The sequence below is a fragment of the Seriola aureovittata genome, chromosome 4, assembly GCF_021018895.1.
Source record: "Seriola aureovittata isolate HTS-2021-v1 ecotype China chromosome 4, ASM2101889v1, whole genome shotgun sequence".
NCBI classification, from domain to species: Eukaryota; Metazoa; Chordata; class Actinopteri; order Carangiformes; family Carangidae; genus Seriola; species Seriola aureovittata.
In genome coordinates this window covers 18,819,772-18,839,692 of record NC_079367.1, presented here as the reverse complement: position 1 = coordinate 18,839,692, position 19,921 = coordinate 18,819,772, and the positions used below count along the sequence as shown (strand labels likewise).

The 19,921-nt window shown below is 41.3% G+C and overlaps 1 protein-coding gene and 1 long non-coding RNA gene across 8 annotated transcripts in view; one reads left to right on the top strand and one right to left on the bottom strand.

Moving 5' to 3' along the window:
• The window catches only part of LOC130167246 (muscleblind-like protein 1), a 66,818-nt gene that overhangs the window by 31,832 nt on the left and 15,065 nt on the right, over positions 1 to 19,921 (bottom strand). For all 7 annotated transcript variants that reach the window (XM_056373226.1, XM_056373225.1, XM_056373228.1 and 4 more), the window contains exon 2: positions 14,808 to 15,819. In XM_056373226.1, the coding sequence (XP_056229201.1) occupies positions 14,808 to 14,981 (174 nt within the window). In that variant the 5' untranslated portion in view covers positions 14,982 to 15,819. The remainder of the gene's footprint in view (positions 1 to 14,807; positions 15,820 to 19,921) is intronic.
• Positions 10,052 to 13,708, top strand: LOC130167247 (uncharacterized). Its single transcript, XR_008827255.1, has 2 exons — positions 10,052 to 12,797; positions 13,441 to 13,708. It is a non-coding gene; the product is annotated as an uncharacterized LOC130167247 (long non-coding RNA).

Below are 19,921 nucleotides of genomic sequence, written 5' to 3'. Positions count from 1 at the left end.
ACTTGTTTTGCATGAACACTGAGGATCTGATTGTCATCTGCATGTCATGTAGATCACGAATTTTGTGATATGTAGTCCAGTCTTGACTTCAGATATCAGCAGGGAAGCTGCAGTGAGAGACAGCACGGTGACAGACAGCGTGCTGTCGGCAGACCCAACACAACACAGCTGCTGGCTCTCTCTCTGATGGCTGAGCCTGATACCGCTGTAATCCAGTTAAAGCCTTTTGAAGAATCACAATGTCCAACAGCAAGCCCTGCAACATGCACTATAACAATACAGGGATATTACGGACATTCTTCAATCCTGTGCACGCCGAACACACGACTGACACGACTCTCGTTCAATTCTACACTCTCCTCCTCTTTTATTACTTTCTCTCCATCCATGCACCATCTTTCTGCTGTTCATTCCCCTCTATCTGTCCATCACTGTCCATGTTTCACCATTTGATGTCTATGCACCCATCCATCACTCTTTCACTCTATTTCAATCCATTTCGTTGCTGCACAGTCTCCTTTCCTCTGTGGATATAATCTGCTGGTTGACACCACCCTCCTCTCCGTCCGTCTCTGCAGGGATCACATTCTTTGCCTCATATTTAATGTCATGATGATGCAATTACAGATGCAGGCATTTCCGCAACACAATTGGGTTCTTGGGTCATTTCACTGCTATTTTTGTTTTTGCTGCAGACTTGCATGAGATCAGGGTGGAAAAAAAACCAAGTGGATTTCACAGGTTGGTGTAAGACTGTGATTCACAGTTGATGTATTAACTTCTGTAGAAAGAAGGAGGGAAAGAGAAAACCCACGCTGAAAGCAGCAAAAAACATCCGCTTCATAATGGTCATGAAGGATCAATACTGCATGGAGACAAAGTGCTGCTAAACAGTGTGGTTTCTGTTAATTAGCACTTCTATAATGATCTCTCTCTTTTTTCTCCTCCTCTTTTTCGCCACTCCATCGCTTTGTGTACTTCCCCTCCCACTCTCACTTTATTGCTCCCTTCTATTAAAACCCTTTCCTTCTTTGGCTTCATCACTTGTTCATTCCTCCGTCTAAGTCTGTTGATTCTGTCCTCCCAACCAATGTTCTCTCAGCAGAGAAAACAAAGCGAGAGGAGGTATTTGAGTTCCTTTCATAAGCGTGATAAATATCCCACTCCTGTGTTTGTGGCTGATGGCTCTCAAGGATGAGATTTAATGAACCTCTCATCCAACTCTGATTATTTTCTAATTAAAGGAGTGAGTGATGGGGGCAATGAGTAAATTCATGAATGCATGTTTATGACTGCAGGGGAAAAAATAAAACAACAAACACGCTGATGACAGACGCAGAGACAGAAATCATACTCAGTCGAGCCCTGTTTACTGCACTCCCTCAGGAACGGAGGTTGTTTGGCAGAGAGAAATGTTTGCAATGCTTAAACAAATTGTAAATCTAAAATCAAATTCACTTATATGTGTATATGAATGTTAAATGCCTATCATGTAAAATATGTATTTCCAATTTCTAAGTTGCATTAGTTGCAACTGAACTTGCCTGCTAACAACTTCACTGCAAGCACATTTTCCATTATGCTTGGTAAAGCATTTGGTTTAGAAATGAAATTCAACACAATTACTTAGTATTTCTGTCATGCTGTCTTCTAGAAATTTGGTATTAATATGTTTTGGCAAATTATTGCATTTTAAAGGCGACATAATTGCTGCCTGGATTATGTTTGCTGCCAACATTTTTTTTGTTAAAGACAGTGCTCCATTTTTGTTCGACAAGAAAGTCTCACGGTTTAATGTCATGCCTCATACTTAAAGTCACTTCTTACTTTTTCAATATTTAACCAAGAGTCCCTTAACCTAACCATAAACAAGACTAAGAGTCTGCACCCACGCTACAGGCTCTGTGAGTCTGCACTTAGGCTCATTGATGCTTTGAGCTAAATGCCAACATCAGCACGCTCCTATGCGCACAATGACAAAACTAACATGCTGTTGTTAGCAGGTATAATGTTTACCACAAAGTACCGCTGAGGTCGATGAGAATGTCATTAGGTATGACAAAACTAAGTACGACTAATAAACCAAAATATTGACGAAATTAACTTTTGGCCTGAGGTTAAGGCATCACCAAAGTCACTAATATTCATCCTCTGGGGAACATGGATTTCATGACAGTCCATCCAGTAGGATTTCTTAAATTTCACTCAAAACCACAAATGTAAAGTTCCAGATGGTGCTATATCAAAAAAATAACCAAAGTCAGTAGGATTCCTGCTCTGGGGACCATGAAAGTGTTCCAAAATGTCATGACAATACACCCACTAGTTTTCTATGAAACCAAAGTAGCAAATGACCAACTGACATAACCGATATTGCCATGCTTCCATGCCTAGAGCCATACTGCTAGCAAGGCTAAAAATGTAATGCCGATGGCATTACCTTTGTAGGGGTGGCTGAACCCTAACATCAAAAGGTAGGCAACAAACAGGACTGGTCAGCAGTTTCTCACATGGCAACAACAATTCACGCTTTCAATCACATCTACAGGTTTAGAGTTGCTAATTAAGCTAACCTGCATGTCTTTGGACTGTAGGAGGAGACCAGAACACCCAGAGGAAACGCATGCATATTCCACACAGACGTATCGGGCAGTCAGTTTTGGATTCAAACACTGCACAGAGACAGTGCTAACCACTGCATCATCATGCTAGCCCATACGGTATTTTTAACCCAAAACAATAACAGATTTACCCTATGTTTCCAATTTGTTCATCCAAACTCTCTGCTGTGCCATTTTAATTTCTCTCTTCCATTACATCATGGTTTGAGAGCTATCATGCAATGTCTTCCATAACGACACACGAAATACATAATCAATTCAAAATGTCCAATAACATAGTAGTGAGAGACTTGCTCAGCCTCCAACTTCCTGCCTGTTGCAGTCTGTAATACCATTAACCAGACACCAAAGCCACTCTAACGTGATTATCTACCTGCTCATGATTTCAGAGGCCTCTTTCTGCTTTACTGAGATCAGTGTGTGTGTCACTGTGCGTGTGGGTGACTGCGGTAAAGAGTAAGCGCTTGTTTGCTGTTTGTGTTCGGGGTTGAAAGTGAAGGATTACGTTTCAGAAGTGCAACTGCATAGCACCCGAACTCCAGAGATTAGATGAGGAGCAGAGGGTCAGTTACAGACGAGGGGTGGGGGGGTGGAGGAAAGGCAAGACATGGGTAGACAGACTTATGGCGCTGCCAAACGACAAAAGCAGGAGAACAAGTTGGCAGACGACTCGCTGTCCTGGAGTGAATTAATGTTCCGTTACTCCCACTCTCCATCTACTTCTCCCTCCACCCCCGTACACCTTACTTGTCCGCAGTCTAATTTAAATGTTTGTTTTACCGCATCACTCTCAAAGAATTACAAATGGTGTGCTTTAAAAGCAGTCGGAAGATGGTGAGGTAAAAGACGTGGGGAGGAGGAAGAGGAGAAGGAGGGGTATTTGGTGTACTGGGAGAAAGACGGGGAGAGAGTTTAGCGAGGTGTGGAGGGGGACCAGACAGACTAACGGGAATGGATCAGGCCATAACTGATTAGATATTCTGTTCACAACAGCAGGAGCAGCAGGAGCAGCAATAGCATTGGGACATCACGACTCAGCACGCAGAGATGCTGATATTACCTTCAGACTGTCTAAACGTCCAGGGCCCTCCAGCCTCGTACAAAAACACACGCAGAGGTTGATATAGGCAATGCTACAGAACTGCCTCAGTCATATGTGGAGTGAATTTTGCATGCAGAGTGCTGTAGTTTGAGGTAACATTCAGATTAAAAGGGATAGAATGAAGCGTGCCAAAAGGTGAAAGAGAGACCATTGCATGTGGTGGGAGGCTATTCCTGAATGCCCTTGTATGTATTTTGGCTCTGATGTTGTTGTGTCATGTCTCCATGCTGATGCAGCATGTTTAAAGATGGATGTGTGTGTCTGTTTGTGTGTGTGTTTGTGTGTGTGTGTGTGTGTGTGTGTGTGTGTGTGTGTGTGTGTGTGTGTGTGTGTGTTTGTGTGTGTGTGCCTATGCTGAGACAGCGTATCCACAGATGGATGAAGAAATGGTGGCCTCTCTGAGGACAGAGAGACATTTAGAGGAGACTTTTCGAGGGAGGACTCGCGCATGAGGAGCCAGACAAAGTTAATAGCTGCTGGCTGTGTGTTCACAGCTTACTTCATGGCAATGTGCTAATAAAATCCTCTTCATAATGTCATGCATAGACTGAGCTATGCAAGAGATCAGATATGGTATTCTGTATCCTGTTTAGTTAGGCCCAAAATATATTCTATAAATGGATCTGCAGAGATGATAACAGTTTAGAGTACACCCACATGGTAACATTAATATTTTTGACTCTCTTACACCAGTAACACTGCTTTACAAAAACAGTACATGTCCACACACATGCACTAATTTAAAGGCACAATTGAAAATTCAAAAGAAACAAAAGCCAAACAAAACCAAAATATAAATACAAAGACAAAAGTATGGACGCTGCTATCACTCGCTAATTTAATGAGAAGTTTCACTGAAATTAAAATTAATTGATGCTGGGAAATCAGTAAATATATCTTGGATGTTTCTTTTGACTTAAGCACTCAGTTCTGACAAATGATAATATCATGTCTTTTTTCTGTAGTGACAGTGGCCCACTATATAAGTGTTCTCCAGGGAGTGTGAAGTCTAGTGGGAATCAGTGATAATGTTAGCAAGCTAGGCTAACTAGCGTCCACTTTCTGAGTGGAATAGAAAATAGCAGCACAGTGGGTGCTCCCAATTGTTGCATGTTGTGACAGACAGACAAATGATGGCCAACGCTATAAGGGCTTATTTATATTTATATGGTAAAATTACTGATTGGATCTTTATGACCGACCGGACTAAATGACATGAGCAATCCACCTGAAACTGCTGAGATGTCATAAATTTCTTTGTTATATTGTTATTCATACACAGTTTAAATTTGGGGAGAAGAGAGCACTGGTCTAGGATCAGTAACTGTGGGAGGTATTTGTGGAGGTATATCTAAATCTGGACAATCAGCTTTCTCCGTAAAGGGCTGCCAACTCTGGTACACATTACCAACTGACATCAAATTCACTCCAGACAGATTCCTTGAAAGGTTAAGTGCTGGCTAAAAGCAAACCAGAGCTGTCCCCAATTTAGTTGTCGTCTCTTTTTATACTGTTCTTGTGTATGTTTTTAGATAATTTTAGGGTATTATCAGTTGTGTTGTTTTTGCTATTGAATGTTTTGATTCCCTTACACATGCAAAGCCCAGCAAGGGACCGGAGTCGAGAATTAGCAATAGCTATAAAACTTTTCATACCCTGTTTTGAAACTGTTAAATTGCATTGTCCCGATCAAAATAAATAAATAAACTAAACTGTTAGTATCGGTATCCAGAGACAAAACATTGAATCTGTAAACTCCTATTTAGGATCACATTCACACTAGGCTGTCTGGATTTTAAAATGCTCTTTGGGTCGTTTTTTTGTTCATGCCCAAAAACCAAGCTTCAAGTGAATGGTCAGCAAAATGGATAAATACAAAAACAGTGGTCTAACATTATTTATAGACAGGGAAACTGAGGTTTTGGAGAACAATGAAGTTAAAACTGCTCAGACACAACAACCTAGACCCCTGGTGTGGATGCACATCTCTTTCATGTATAAACAGCAATTTCAGATTTAACCTGAAAGTCTGATGACGCACAATGAAGACACGTAAGCAGTGTCCACCATGAAAGTATGATTCATCTCTTAGTGATGGTTGGTCACAGTAAAAAAAAAAAAAAAAGAAAGCCTGAGACAAACAAATGTCTCCCAAAAATTTGATGAAACATGATAATGAAAATAAGATTTTAAAAAATCACTGTGTGTGAAATGGAAATGAAAAGTGTCTGGGATGCCTGTGAGAGACAAAATAAATAAATAAAAAATGGGTGGGGGGGTGGGGGGGTGAGTAGAGACAGATTAACAGAGGTAATGAGAGGAGAGGATGAGAGCGAAGAGCATGACAGTAGAATACAGATACAGAGCAGATTAACACTGTTGGAGTAGGTTTCCCTTTCAAAGAGTTCTTATCCAATATGCTGCATCCCTCTTTGCATTGCGCACTCACATACATACACACACACACACACACACACACACACACACACACACACACACACACACACACTCACATACACACACACACACACACACACACACACACACACACACACACACACACACACACACACACACACACACACACACACACATAGCTCTAACTCTGTTTTCTACTGGGCTCTCATCTCAGTAGATACTGCCTTACCTATTCCCCTGTTATCTGTTCTCACACTCACCGCTCACATACACACATACATTTTCTGTGTCTTTCCAAGGACTCTGAAGTACACACATGTAGGTCACCATACATTCACAATGTTGCTCAGCTCATATTTGAGTGGCTATGTTTGTGCAATGTGAAAATACACAGCATGTCTGGTGTATGTGTGCGAGCAGCACTCTCTAAGATACAGCCTATAGTCGTTGATCATTCAGACAGAAAGAAAGAATGCCAGTCATAACTCACACACAGTGACCAGTGGGAAACATGGACATATATTACAAACATATTTCTGAGCATACCACATTGATTCAACACATGTGGTACATTAAAGAACATCAGTGTTGTTGCTTCAGAGCCTACAGAGTTGTTTTTTTTCTATTTTAATAATTGGAAGGCACTTTGGGGAATTTTGAACAAATATAAAAATGTCTTATCTACATTTTAATTACAATGTACTGCTTTAATAATGTCCCAACAGGCATGTCAAAGACTTTTTTTATGTATAAATACCTGTTTGTGTGTGCGCGATGAGTCATTAGATAACAGGGACTTTGTGGAGAGCAGACCTCGGTGTAGACCAAAGCCATTTTCCAACCATACTTAGATTGTTTTTCTGTGCTTTTCCTTTGCTTCTTACATACACAACTTTTGCTTCTTACATACACAACAAAAATCTGAAAAACATAACATGGCACTGGTTCCACTTTATAAAAGCCACTATACACTTGAACAGGCTGTTTAAAGGGATTACGGGTTCCTAATAAACCAGCGGCATCACCATAATCACAGTAAGGAATGCCGTGTCTTATAGCAATAGGTTCACTAATTCTCGAGGACATGTGCTGTCATTGCTACAATCCTCACCTTTGGGATGACATAATGCATAATGAAACACAAAACAGTGTAATAACTTTGATATACATACGTAGCAGCATGTTCTCATTAAGCTCAGGCAATAACAGCACCTTTTAAGGCCAGCTTTCCAGTTAAGGACATGGCTAACAGTGTCCAACAAACTGGAGCTGACCAGCATCTGTGACAACTATGTGACTAAGTGTTTTGCTAAATGGCCAAGAAGCCTGAAACAGCACCTGTCTGGTCAGTCGCACATTATCCGATTTGCTGATCCAGTCTTCATATGACACCGTTAAACCACTGCAGGAGTGTGAAATTAAAACCCTGGAGCACCAAATATGAGGTAAGTTTGGCTTCAAGTTAATAACAGTCAGATGCCACACTGGCCAGAAAAGATTTCAGTACTTCAAATATAAAGTGTTCATTGAACTCCTTTGTCTTTGTCAATCCTTGCTGTTCTTACAGCCGTGCCAATCAAATTATATCACACGTCTTATTAGCCGATTGTTTCACTGTCTCCATACGCAGAGTTAGAATCTAAAGTTTCTAGTTACTCTGCCGTCTCGTTGGGCAATTAGCATAAATTAACAGTTAATAGTTAACAATACGTGTATAATTTTCATTAAAATAAAGTAAAATTTAATTACTGACTGTTGAAAATGTGACATACTGTATTTACTCTGGTTGTCACAGGCTGCCATTGTAAAAGAAAGAGAAAGAGAAAAGAGCGAGAGGAGTGTGAGATTAAAACAAAGAGGAGAAAATACTTTCAACAGCTTTTTATATTGACCCCACAACCCTAGACATCTACCAAATCTGGTTGGTTCACCCCTTGATGTCACATGTTTAGGGATCATTGTTATACCAAGTGTTCAACAATTAAATGAGAACACAGACCTTTTACATTTGCTGACATAAAGCGTGGCATGGAGAGGCTGCAGATTCAGGAAGGTTTAGTTCAATGTTCTTGTTGTTCATTCAACACAAAGATAAGTTGGAGCAATTTCATACAAATGTTCAGCTTTTTATCTCCTCCTCATTTCTGTGAATTCAATAAGATGCTTGTGATAACATTTTCTGTGAATTCCAACATAAAAGGATCAGGGGATTTTGTATTCTCATACATCAGATGACCAGGTGGTGTCAAAGGTCTCGTGTAGCTGCTTATGGCAGCGTGTTCTCATAATAATTTTGTCGTGGGAACATTTTTTTATTACTTTGTATTTTCATTTTAAATCATTGTGCTAATTGAATCAAAAAAATTTTCTGACATGTGGTCTTGATTATGGGCTGGGGGACACAGAGTTTGAATACTGGTTAAATTAGCAAAGTGCCACTCCAATCCTTTTATTTTAAAAGATTCACATAAATAGTCAATGAAAAAACCTCTTGCTTTCATAGAAAAAAAAGAGGAGTAAAAGAGAAAATGTATCTTCAGCATATACAGCGCCTTTAATGTCAGCCTTGTCACAAGGCATTTCCCTTACAAATGTAAAGTAATCGCTACTAATCTATATCCTGGAGAACTTTGAAGTTTTTCATCAAATGTTGTTTTCTGGGAAACTAGTAAATTGGTAAATCCTCAGTGGGCTTGTTACACTGCATGTAAACACTGAGTACCAATCTTCATTTAGGGCTTAAATATAATCAGCACAAGAAGAAAAATCTTTGTAGATAGGAAAGCTGCAATTGCACCAACCACTCCTCAAAACTGGAATCAAATCTCCTATCTATTTCTGATATCATATATTCCCAATAGACAAAATTAATTAGTAAATGTGTAACTTCTGTAAAATCTGTAAACTTGACCAGTGTACAAATTTTGCAGGTTTTTCACCCACCTAAAATCTTGTCAGTATTAAACGCACAGCCCCTGTAGTGTTGAAATATGGCTGTTAAGAAGATGCCAGTTTTATTCGTTTCACAGAGAACAGTAGCTGTGGACAGTTATAATGGATTTCAACAATGACAAGATTTTATGGCAGAGAAAAAATATCAAAATGTCCTTAGAAAAGGATGAACATCTTAATGAGATAGTCAACCCATTGTCAGACAATTTCAGCATGGTCATCATTACCCAGTCCATCAAACTATAGTTGAGGCCCTGTGGCTCTTTGGCTCACTCTCACCTGTTTCCCATCACAGCCCAGTGGTGAGTTTATTTTACTTCGTCAACCTAAATCCCCCCCAGATTTTCTTTTTATTCACTTCCAATGAAACCAGCTTTGTCTCCAGCTGCTAATAGCAACAACCTGCTGAATTCCTGTAAAAGCAGCCAAAAGAACACGCAACTGTTGTTTGTCTGTGACTTCCACATTCAATGGTCCAGAAGCAGAGGTCCAGCGTTTATGCACCCGATCTCCTTACCAATAATATTAGCACTGCGCTACTGAGAGAGGACATCGTTATTCATTATGAGTCATTCTTAAGATGAGAACAGACAAAGCGTGAAGAGAATTTCAGACATTGTGCGATTGCATACACTGTCATGGGAAGGACTCAAGCGGGCGCTAAAGACATCCGTTTGCTCTTAGAAGCGTGAACTGAGACAAAGGCATGTGTGGAGTTGAACATGTTTTTCTGGATCCACTTAATACATGTACAGAGACTAGAGGAAAAAAGAGAGAGAGACTGTTGGAAAATAACAGAAAAAGAGGAATTCCTGGTGAGATCTGGCACAAGCTCACTTCACACACACAGGCTTGACGCGAACGTAGCTAGCTTACCAACAGCAGCCCTTTGTGCAGACATGTTGGTTGTTTGTGATGACTAAGCACAAAGTCACTGTTCAGCAGTAAAATTCATGCAAACAACTTGAGGGGAAAAATCAGGTTCGAGGTTTAGAGTTTTGCCTAAACACACCTTTAGGCAGCTAAAAGTCGCTTGTCAGGAAAACAAAAAAGCCTAGTTTTAAGAATTTGAACAAACAACCAACGCAGGGGTTGAACTATCAGAGCTGAACCAATTCAGTTCCATCAAGAAAAAAAAAAATCTTCAGCTGCACTCCTGACAAAAGTAAATGAGCAAATGAACTCTATGTCACATAATTTGAAATCTGTGCTGTGTACCTTGACTGTGCCCTCACATCTGTGCAAGGTTGCTTTTCTTTGTTACCGTGGTGCTTCCAGGCTGAAAGGGTCAGTCTCTCTGTAATATCAGCCAATCCTACAGAGTCTGCCTCTGACTCATTTCCTGGTCGCCTCTATCACTCCATCCTCTGTTACGCCACCCATCAAATGGAACTTTCCACTACATTCACCCCTGACTAACGCCTTTTCTGAGATAATACTGAATGACTGAATGAAATTTTTATGAGAGAAATGGAACAATAAAGACATCCGCAGATACAGACTAACTGGCCAGAATACTTGAGGCTGTGGTTTAAGAATAAAACAGAAAAGGAACGAAGTGCGTTTATTAAATCTGAGAAAGACTATTTGAATACAAAGAGAAAGATGGAAAAAGCAAGAAAGCTACTCATATGCCTTTCTATTTCTCCTGCTACTGGCTCTCCTCTCCTTCGCCAGCCTGCATTCAAAAGGAATGAAGGCCGGGTGGTATGACAAATTGTCCAGGAGTGCGAAGCCACGTGTACCACAATCCATCCCTTTACTCCCTTTTTTTTCTCTCCACATCCTGCAGCCTGTCCTTCCCTATCCCCTTGCCCCTTTCTCCATGCCTAGCTATGTGTTATGAATTCATCTGCAGATAAAGCAGATCTATCATTCTGTCATGGAGGCAGGGAAGGGAGGTAGACTGTGGAATGCCCTGGCACTGAGAGCAGGGAAGGGCTCTAAGCATAGTGCTACGCTTCCTCGCACATTCCCTGCTGCACCCTCTCCGGCTCAGTCTGCTTGTCTATTTTCATGATCCATGCAGTGCCCCCGCAGCCCGTCTTACCTGTACCAACCAAACCCACCCCAGCCATCCGAACCAAGCAGCCCATAACTGTAATAACACAGTGCATGGCTTAACAAGAAATCCCACCTCCTCTCTCCCTCAGTTATAAACCCACAGCTTACCAGTAAGGTAAGCTGTGGCCTGGACTGGCTTGACTGACTTCCAGCACCAGTCTCCAGTTACACTGGATAACACCCTGCTTGCCAATCAGATAGGAGACAAATTACAGGACATGTGCACAACACGGTAGACAGAAGAGTAGGATCCAGAATCATTGTGCCCACTTGAGCCAAAATACCCAGATTGACTTCACTGATATCGCTGTGTCCAACACATTTACAGTATCTGGAATAATGAGATAGCAGGCGGAAATACTGCAGTGTGATGTCTGTGCAATGTGTGTGCATATGTTGTGTGTGTGACTTACACTGTACACTGCATATGTACATGCACACATACTTGTCTTCATGACCTTTTCCACACTCTCTCATTGTTGTTGGTAGATTTATAGTGTGACCTGATGTGCACTCAGTGTCCGGGCATCCACAACTGTGTAAAGTGTATACGGTACCTTTATAACTGAAGGGATAATGGATGTTACTTATATCCCATTTGTTTTCTTTCTTGTCTTAGCTTCTCCTCTTCTGAAAGAGTTTTAGTTGCAGTAAGAAGACTTCTGACTTTGTTTATATACTAACAAAAACATTTTGCAAGAAATGTGTTATAATGATTCATTTATTTTTATTTTGTACTTGTACTTTTGTACTACTCACTTGATTAAAGTTAGGAAAAGGGTCTTGGTTACAGTTAAAAAAGTCCATTCTGACTTTGTCGAATACTGACGTTTAAGACAAAATATCTGCAAAACTATTGACATTTCCATCAGGCTAAGCTGTTCTTTGTGTTTATTTGCAGATGTTTGCATGCTAATGCCCAAAGCTACGATGGTGAGAGTGGCAAACATAATGCCTGACATTAAGAACATCATCACAGAGCCACTATTTGTCGTCTCCAAGTCTAATTCAAATGTTTTTGTCACCCAAATCTAAGAAACACGTGAGACTCAAGACACAAAACCCCAGCCTCCAGTGTCAAACTCCTGTGCTCTGTCCACCACTACACTTCCCAATGACTTCTGTGCAGTAGAAGAATGTTGCTCTTCCTGGACAGGCAAAAACCTGCTTCATGAATATAATCCAAACAGCAATAATGCTCACACGAAACTCTAACTCAGTATGAATTATTATTGACGTCTTTGACCAAAACTAAAATCAAACACTTTAGTCTTGTGGCAGCATAGTCTATGCACTGCACCTAATGTGCCTTGAACGCACCTTGATGGCCTGATAGCCTATCCGTGAGCAGGGGCCAGTATTTAAGACGGCCCTCTCCCCTGCTCTTTTGCTTCCCAATTCACTTCCGGTAGCAGGCCGGCTTCCTTTTTACCACAGCGTGCGTCCCGCTGTGTGTACTGCTCTGTCGCTCCTGTATGCTCCTGTTTGGCATGGTAAGTGTTCTCTCTCTCTGCATCATAGTATTTGCATTCCGACATCTAATGCTAGTGTGGTCGTAGGAAATGCTGATGTCCAGATTTGTCCCTCTCGTCCGCCCACCTGTATGAGTGTGTGTGTGCGCGCATCCACTTCTGCTAAAGGTATGTTTGTCTCTGCTGCAACTGCATCATCCTCAGTTAGTTGAACAGTGCTAATAATATATTCTGCTAAAGGTGAAACCACAGATCGGACGGCTGCTGCTTTGTCTCCACTTCTACTTCCAGCTTGCGTCCTGCTTTTGCAGCTTTGCTGCTGTTTTACTTGCTGCTTGGGTGGCGATTGCCGGTTGCAGTTTCCGACGGACCTTTTGAAAAAGCTATTAAGCTCTTTCAAAATAAGACTCGTTGCTGCAGGCTACCTGGAGCCTTCAGGTCCCCCTACAGTATCTCTGCATGGCATGCTTGTGCTAAGCTGGATTTGCTCTTTTATCAAAATGATTGTATGAGTGAGGTGTGGTTTATATGATTTGAATTTGGGTTAATTGCTTAGGTTAATTTGCTTCTTTTCTTTGTGTTTCTTTTGATTTAGTTAATTAGATTTCCTTTGTTTTTCCTGTGTTAAATGATATTTTGAATTGTGTACTTTCTTTGAATTATTTTTCTTTGATTTCTATTGGGCAGTTATTATTTGGACATTTAGGTTTTTCTTTGTTAGTTATACATCTGTTTTTTTAGGTTTAACTTGCCCATTAATTGTTTTTCTTGGTTGAGTTGCAACTCTCTTAATCTTTTCTTTTTGTTTCAGTTGTCAGAGGCCGGTGGTGGTGGTGGCGTCGGTGACTGGTGGTGGTGTCCCCCTCATTTGATGTGCTGTGCTCCCTGGTGGTGGTTCCTTCAATGTGTGTGTGTGGGTGATTTATTTCTATTTATTTTGGGTGAACCGCTCCTGTTCACTAGTACCTGCCCACCTGGTAAGCCTCTGCTCCTGACTAGTTGCCCTTTTTTTGGTGTGAATGATTTTGATTGTTAATTATTTTAACCAATTGTAATAAAATATATTTTTATACCTCGAACCCCGTCTCATGCCACCTGAATAGAACGAACCTGTGTGTCTAGTAGTTAGAACTGAATTTCCCTGGGTGCAATTCCCAGGGTGGCGTTGTTGAGCAACTATATAAATCTCTCAAACATATTTGACATCTGAGTGCAAGCATCCACCCTGCCCTTGCCACAGTCTATTGACACTATCAGCTGTGTTTTTAAGCATCAGCTGAACAGTTTTTGCCACAATTAATATGTAGTGTTCTGTAATTAATTATTTATTATATTATATTATTATTATATTATATTATATTATTATAATATTATCATAATTTTATATCACAACTTCTAGGCCCGGTCCATTCTATTTCCCTCCCTTTTTTCATCGTCCCCCCCCCAAACACCACCACCACCACCATCACCCCACCACCCACCGAGAGAAAGAGAGGAGCTGCATAGTGGGAGTGTGTTGTCTCAGTGCCAGGGCAAAAATAGACAGTAAATTACAGAGCCTTCTGAGAACACCCCACTGTGCTGCATGACCTCAAAATAACACACACAGACATACACTCGCAGACTCACATACAAACGTGAAATACTCTGTATGCTGTCCTACTTCTATATTTCCCACTCAGCCTGTTGATGTGACGATCACCCAGAAACCTTTGCGATGTGCCAACGGACAATTCTGCGCTAAAGGTTGTGTGCTAGTGAAGGGAAACTCTGAGTCTGATTCACAGATGTTAATGTGATTACAGCCACGTCTCAGCTTACCAACACACACACACACACACACGCGCACACTCTAAAAAGTTTTATTTCGGATATGTATTCATCCCCTTGCCATGGCTTAACTTCATGCTACTCTTGAGAAACTATGTCTCACTCAGTAGTAAATTCACTGCTGTTTGCTTGCAACTTAAGAGAGATTGTTCTCTGAGGAGTATGGTCATTGCTAGTGACACAGGTTTTCCTGATCTTTTCTGCATCAGGGCCTGAATTTGGTAAAAGCCCAAAGCAAAGCTTACAACATTGTGAGACAATGCTCGCCAACCCTGCAAGATATAAAAAAAATAAATAAAAAAAAAGAGAAGAAGATGAATGAATATCACAGGTGTTTGTCCTACTCACCTTGAGTGAGTCAAAACAGGCAATGACTCTGCCATTTTCCACTTGACAGCTCTTGGCAGGGTGGGCGAACTTGCACTCGCTGTCCGGTCGAGAACACGTTCCTCTCTGGAATTCCCGACAAACCTCCAACGTCAGCCACTTTGTGTCCCGGATCGGTGTCACATTCACCGCCATTTTGAACCAGGCAGAAAGGGGCGATTGAGAGCGACAGATATCCAGCAAATGCAGTTATGTGTGCGTCTGTATGTTTCTAATGACACTGGGACGAATGAGAAGAATGAATAAGTAAATGACATGGGGAAAAAGCCAGTTTTAAGAGGTTTTGTCCTGGGGCTCTGATTCTGAGGTGAAGCCTGTGAGGCCTGGGACTTGTCTACCACCTGTGGCCCATCCTAAGAGTCTGTTTGTGGCTGTAATAGGAATCCTTCACCGCCTGTCACCCAGGGCCTGGGCTGGTGACGGCCACAGAGGTTTGCTTTGCAATCTCTCGTCCTCTCTCTCTAACACACACACACTCTCCAGTCCTCTCTATCGCCTTGCTCCACGGCTGAACTGTCAGATGAGATGAATAGCAAAACACATTATCGATTGAGTTGGCCCATGATGAAAAGACACAGGGCTGGAGGAAAGGAGGAAGGAGGAGAAAGAGGAAGAGACGGAGAAGGATGAGGTGGAGTAGGCTTTGGTGGAGGGGACAGCAAAGCGACAATCTCCTTCCGCTCACTGGAGCCGATAAAAGCTGTCTGTCTTCGGTATCAGACTCTGTCTGCAGATGAGAGGGGACTGGTTGACTTCCACAGAGGAGGGCTGAATGGCATGGATGTAGATAGGAGGGAAGCAGGGAGGTGTCAGTGGTGTGGAGACTGGCTCAGTGGATGAGGTTGGCAGTCCTGGCAGTCCTGGGGCTCCTAGTGTGGCTGGCAACTCCAGCAGACATGGACAGGCACAGAGGCAGAGGTGGCTTCAATGGAGCCAAACAGCCACGGGGGTCGGCGGAAGAAGGCACTTCTCTCTGTGGAGAAGGAGGGAAGAGTGTCAGTGGAGGGGTTGACACTCACACATATGCACACAAACACACACAACTCAGGCACACGTTTGGATTCATACACACAGCTTCATTCGAACATGTTTCCCATTCATTCCTTCGCTCGTCCTCCCTCGGAGTAGCCCTCACAGAGACTGCCGGGCTCTCACCTGGAAAATCAAATCAAATACCATATCGCTAACAGTAAAGCTCACGCATTCAGGCGCGGACAATTTATTTCAAAGGAAGACAGTGAAGAAGTGAGAGAGACAAGAGATCAAGAGACAGAGAAAAACAGGAAATAAGGACAGAAAATATGCGTGTGTGTGTGGTGTGTGTGTTGTTGTGTGTGTGTGTGTGTGTGTGTGTATTATATGCAACGATATTAATTAAATATTAATTATATCATAACAATACTGTAGTAATACATTAAAAACAATATAATCTGCAACAATCAACCTTCGCAACTTTAATACAAAATACATTTAAAAAAAAGGAAAACAACAAAATAACAAAGTGCAGGAAAAGTCACAAAGTATTTTTACACTTTTATAGGGAATTCTTAATCTAATCTCTAATGGATAAATAAGCCATCATTTCACAAAACAGCTGCAATTAATCATCTCCATGTTAAGCAAAAACAAGAGAGCCTCTGTTGTGAAATAGAACATTACAAATGAACAAATGTTTGGGTATCAGAGTATTGATTAGTGAGTTATCAATCTGCCCATCCCTGGTGGGATTGGAAATGGCCAATCTGCTGGCTGGATGGCTCCAGCATCAGTGTTGGCAGGTGGCCAGGTAAGACAAGCGGGATAATGACTAGATGAGGTCACTATGAAAGTGGGAAAGAATGTGACAAATCTTTCCTCTTTTTTTACTCCTGCATGCTCCTTGAATCCTCTCATCCAGACACTCTCTGACCTCTTTGCTCACATCCGGATGTTGAAAGAGCAGACTCCTACAGCTGCTACGCTTACAGTAAGTGCCCTCAAACCTACGTCCCCCATGTGGTTACATCACTTCTGGGCCCCCCACACTCTAACAGATGTAATGTTTTCGTGAATATGCTACCATGCAGCACTGATATCATCTTTACATAAAGCAGGCAGCCAGACAGAAGATTGTGGGCAACTTTAGAAGGACTTTATTTGGAGTAACCTCTTATTCAGGTAGCCCTGTTATTCACACAGAGGTCCTGTTCCTAACTCCTCTTTACTCCTGAGCCGACTACTGTGTTATAGTTGTGCTCAGATGTGTATTCAGAGCCCCACTAGCAGCCATGATTGTGGTTTGAGTCAAAAACAGAACGTCCTACTGGGCTGACGCTGCCTGTTGAGTTTCTTTGTGTTTATGTGCTGCTGATGGGAAACACCAACATCTAAGACTCTACAGTCAGCTGCCACATGATATTTTATTGGAAAATAAAGTCATGACAACAAACAGCAACAATGATGAATGATGTGAAAAACTTGTATGTGGTTGCATCTTGCATTGAATGGTTACTATTTGACAGCCTTGATGCCAGTTTCGTACCAGGAAGTGGACACGCCATGACCACTTTTTAAAAAATGAAATGTATCGATTGTGGGCCTTGTTTCAGTGAAAAATGTTTCTCTGACCATGGATAGACCTCAAGTCCTGCACCTGACTGGAAAAACTTTGACCCTCAGCCGACTATTATCAGCCTATTAGCTAAGTTCTGCTACCTACATGTAGAGGATGCAACACATTTAGGCATTTCTCTCTGGTCTGTCACACCCTATTCTGGGAACTGAAAGTAATCATAAACTGAAACAGAAGATTAGTCAGATTTGAAGTGGGAAAGTTATTTCACAAAAGTGATTCACAGCTATTTGTCACAAAATAACCCTGAAACACACGGAACATCACAGACTAATGATATTTACCAATGATATAGCATCGGAGCACTGATCTGAAATTTCTAATACTACAAAAAACTGTTGGCTTGACGAAAAGTGAGGTAAAAAAAAAGAGGAACGTGAGAGAGGAAGGAGGAATTAAAAATACTCCCTTGGTCAAACATTGATTGCTTATGTATCATGCTCTGGTCTCTTATTTAGGCCAGTCACTGGCCTAAACTACTTTTTCAGCCCAAAGCTGATATTTCGGGCAGTGTGTGTGTGTGTGTGTGTGTGTGTGTGTGTGTGTGTGTGTGTGTGTGTGCGTGTGTGTGTGTGTGTGTGTGTGTGTATGTGTGTGTGTATGTGTGTGTGTGTGTGTGTGTGTTTGTGTGTGTGTGTATGTGTGCAAGACCAACAGGCCAGGGCAGCCCACTGTATCTGGCAGGAAGACTGTGGTAAGGCAGAGAATACAGACAGGGTTACCATTACCAGTGCATTAAATATGGAGTGGCAGAATACGTCCTCTGCATCGCCAATCCTTCCTCTGAACTACCTGACCTCTTCTGTAACTTTCTCTTTTTTTCTCTATTGCGTTGCAAAATCCCACATGGTCAGTGGCATTTCCTGCTTGCGAATAAAAGCAGGACAACAATATAAAACACAAATGAATTTGAAGTTTTTTCACTTAAAGGGAAGTACTGCATGATGCTTTTCAACTTGGGCCTTTTTTATATATTTGTGGGCATTATGATTTTTTGTCATGCTAAAGGCTTCATAGAGGTGTTTCAGGTATGTTTTTCAGTTGTTAATTTCACGTGTGTCTGGCTGCACAAATACATTTCAGTTATGGATGCACCAATACAATCCACCTGATCAGTATCATGGCCAACACTGACATTTGACATTTTCTGATCCACTATCTGATCGGACTTATTGGAGATGTGTCTGATTTGCAAATAAACACAGTTTCTTTGTCATTGTCATTATAAAATTCACTATATCCACTATCAGTTCCATTAACTCACTGCAGTCATTGGTGTGACAATTTTCAATTAAGAAGGGAATAAAGAGATTATTAGATCAGCAGGTGGTATTGGCAGGGCTGATGTACTGGGATTGGTATTGGGAAGGAAAAAGCCGGATCAGTTTATGCCTAATTCAAAACAAAACATATCACTCCCTGAGGAGGGCTAACATTGGTGCTACTGCTTTGCTAACAAGGTGTAATTTTCACTTCGGTATGACCTTGCTCTCAACACCTCCTGTTGTAGACAGGAAACACAACTCTGGTAAGCAGTATGAGCCTCCTAAAGCTTTCAAATAAAACTGAATTTTATGAAAACCGAGTTCGTCCAAAAGTAAAAACAAACATTAGATTTTGTAGCTTACCGCATGAGACTCTACTTTTGGGGAAGCGGATAACCAAACTGGATCTATGTACTGTTTCTGTATTTCTAAAGATGACAGTTCATGAATGCGTTGTAGGAATGGAACATTACAGGTACAAATTTAACTCTACACATTAGAAACCCTGCATTTTGAATGTGTGTATTTGAGGCGAACAGATTTGCAAAATGAGCAGAAGCAAAAAAATAAAAAAAAAAAAAATAACCTCCGTCATCAAGATGTTTTTAAATGTCAAAGTGGTTCTCAATAAGAACAACAATGCAAACACTTGCACACCTGAAGATACAGTTTTTGGCCAGAGATGTGACTCACCTGCTGCTGCTATGTCAGAGGCTATGGGTCTAAGCAAAGAGGAAATGTGAGTTCAGAGAGACAACCCGCTAAAAACCAAGGAGCACTGCACTTTGGCATGCATCAACATAAAAGAGAATATGCTCCGTTTAAAACGACTGCATGATTGAAAAGGAAGCAAATAGCTGGAGAATGTACAAAAATTAGATTAGACAAACTATCCCTAGACTCCTAAGGCAATGTCACGCTAGTTTCCTCAAAGGAGTTATGTTTTCTGTGGATTTTCATACAGCACTTGTGTAATACCCCGGTGGAAACAGCTATGACAAAATGAGCAGCCATGATCTTTAATATCAAATAAAGTAGATTTAATAAATGGGGCTCCACCAACATGTATTATTAGCCCTGGTTCCACACCGATGTATCTCATGCCAAAATCTTAAACTAAGTGTAATATCAAAGAAGTACAGCGCATTTGAAAGCCGAGAGTGAGTGAGGCTCAAAAGACGAGGCTCACGTCAAAACAG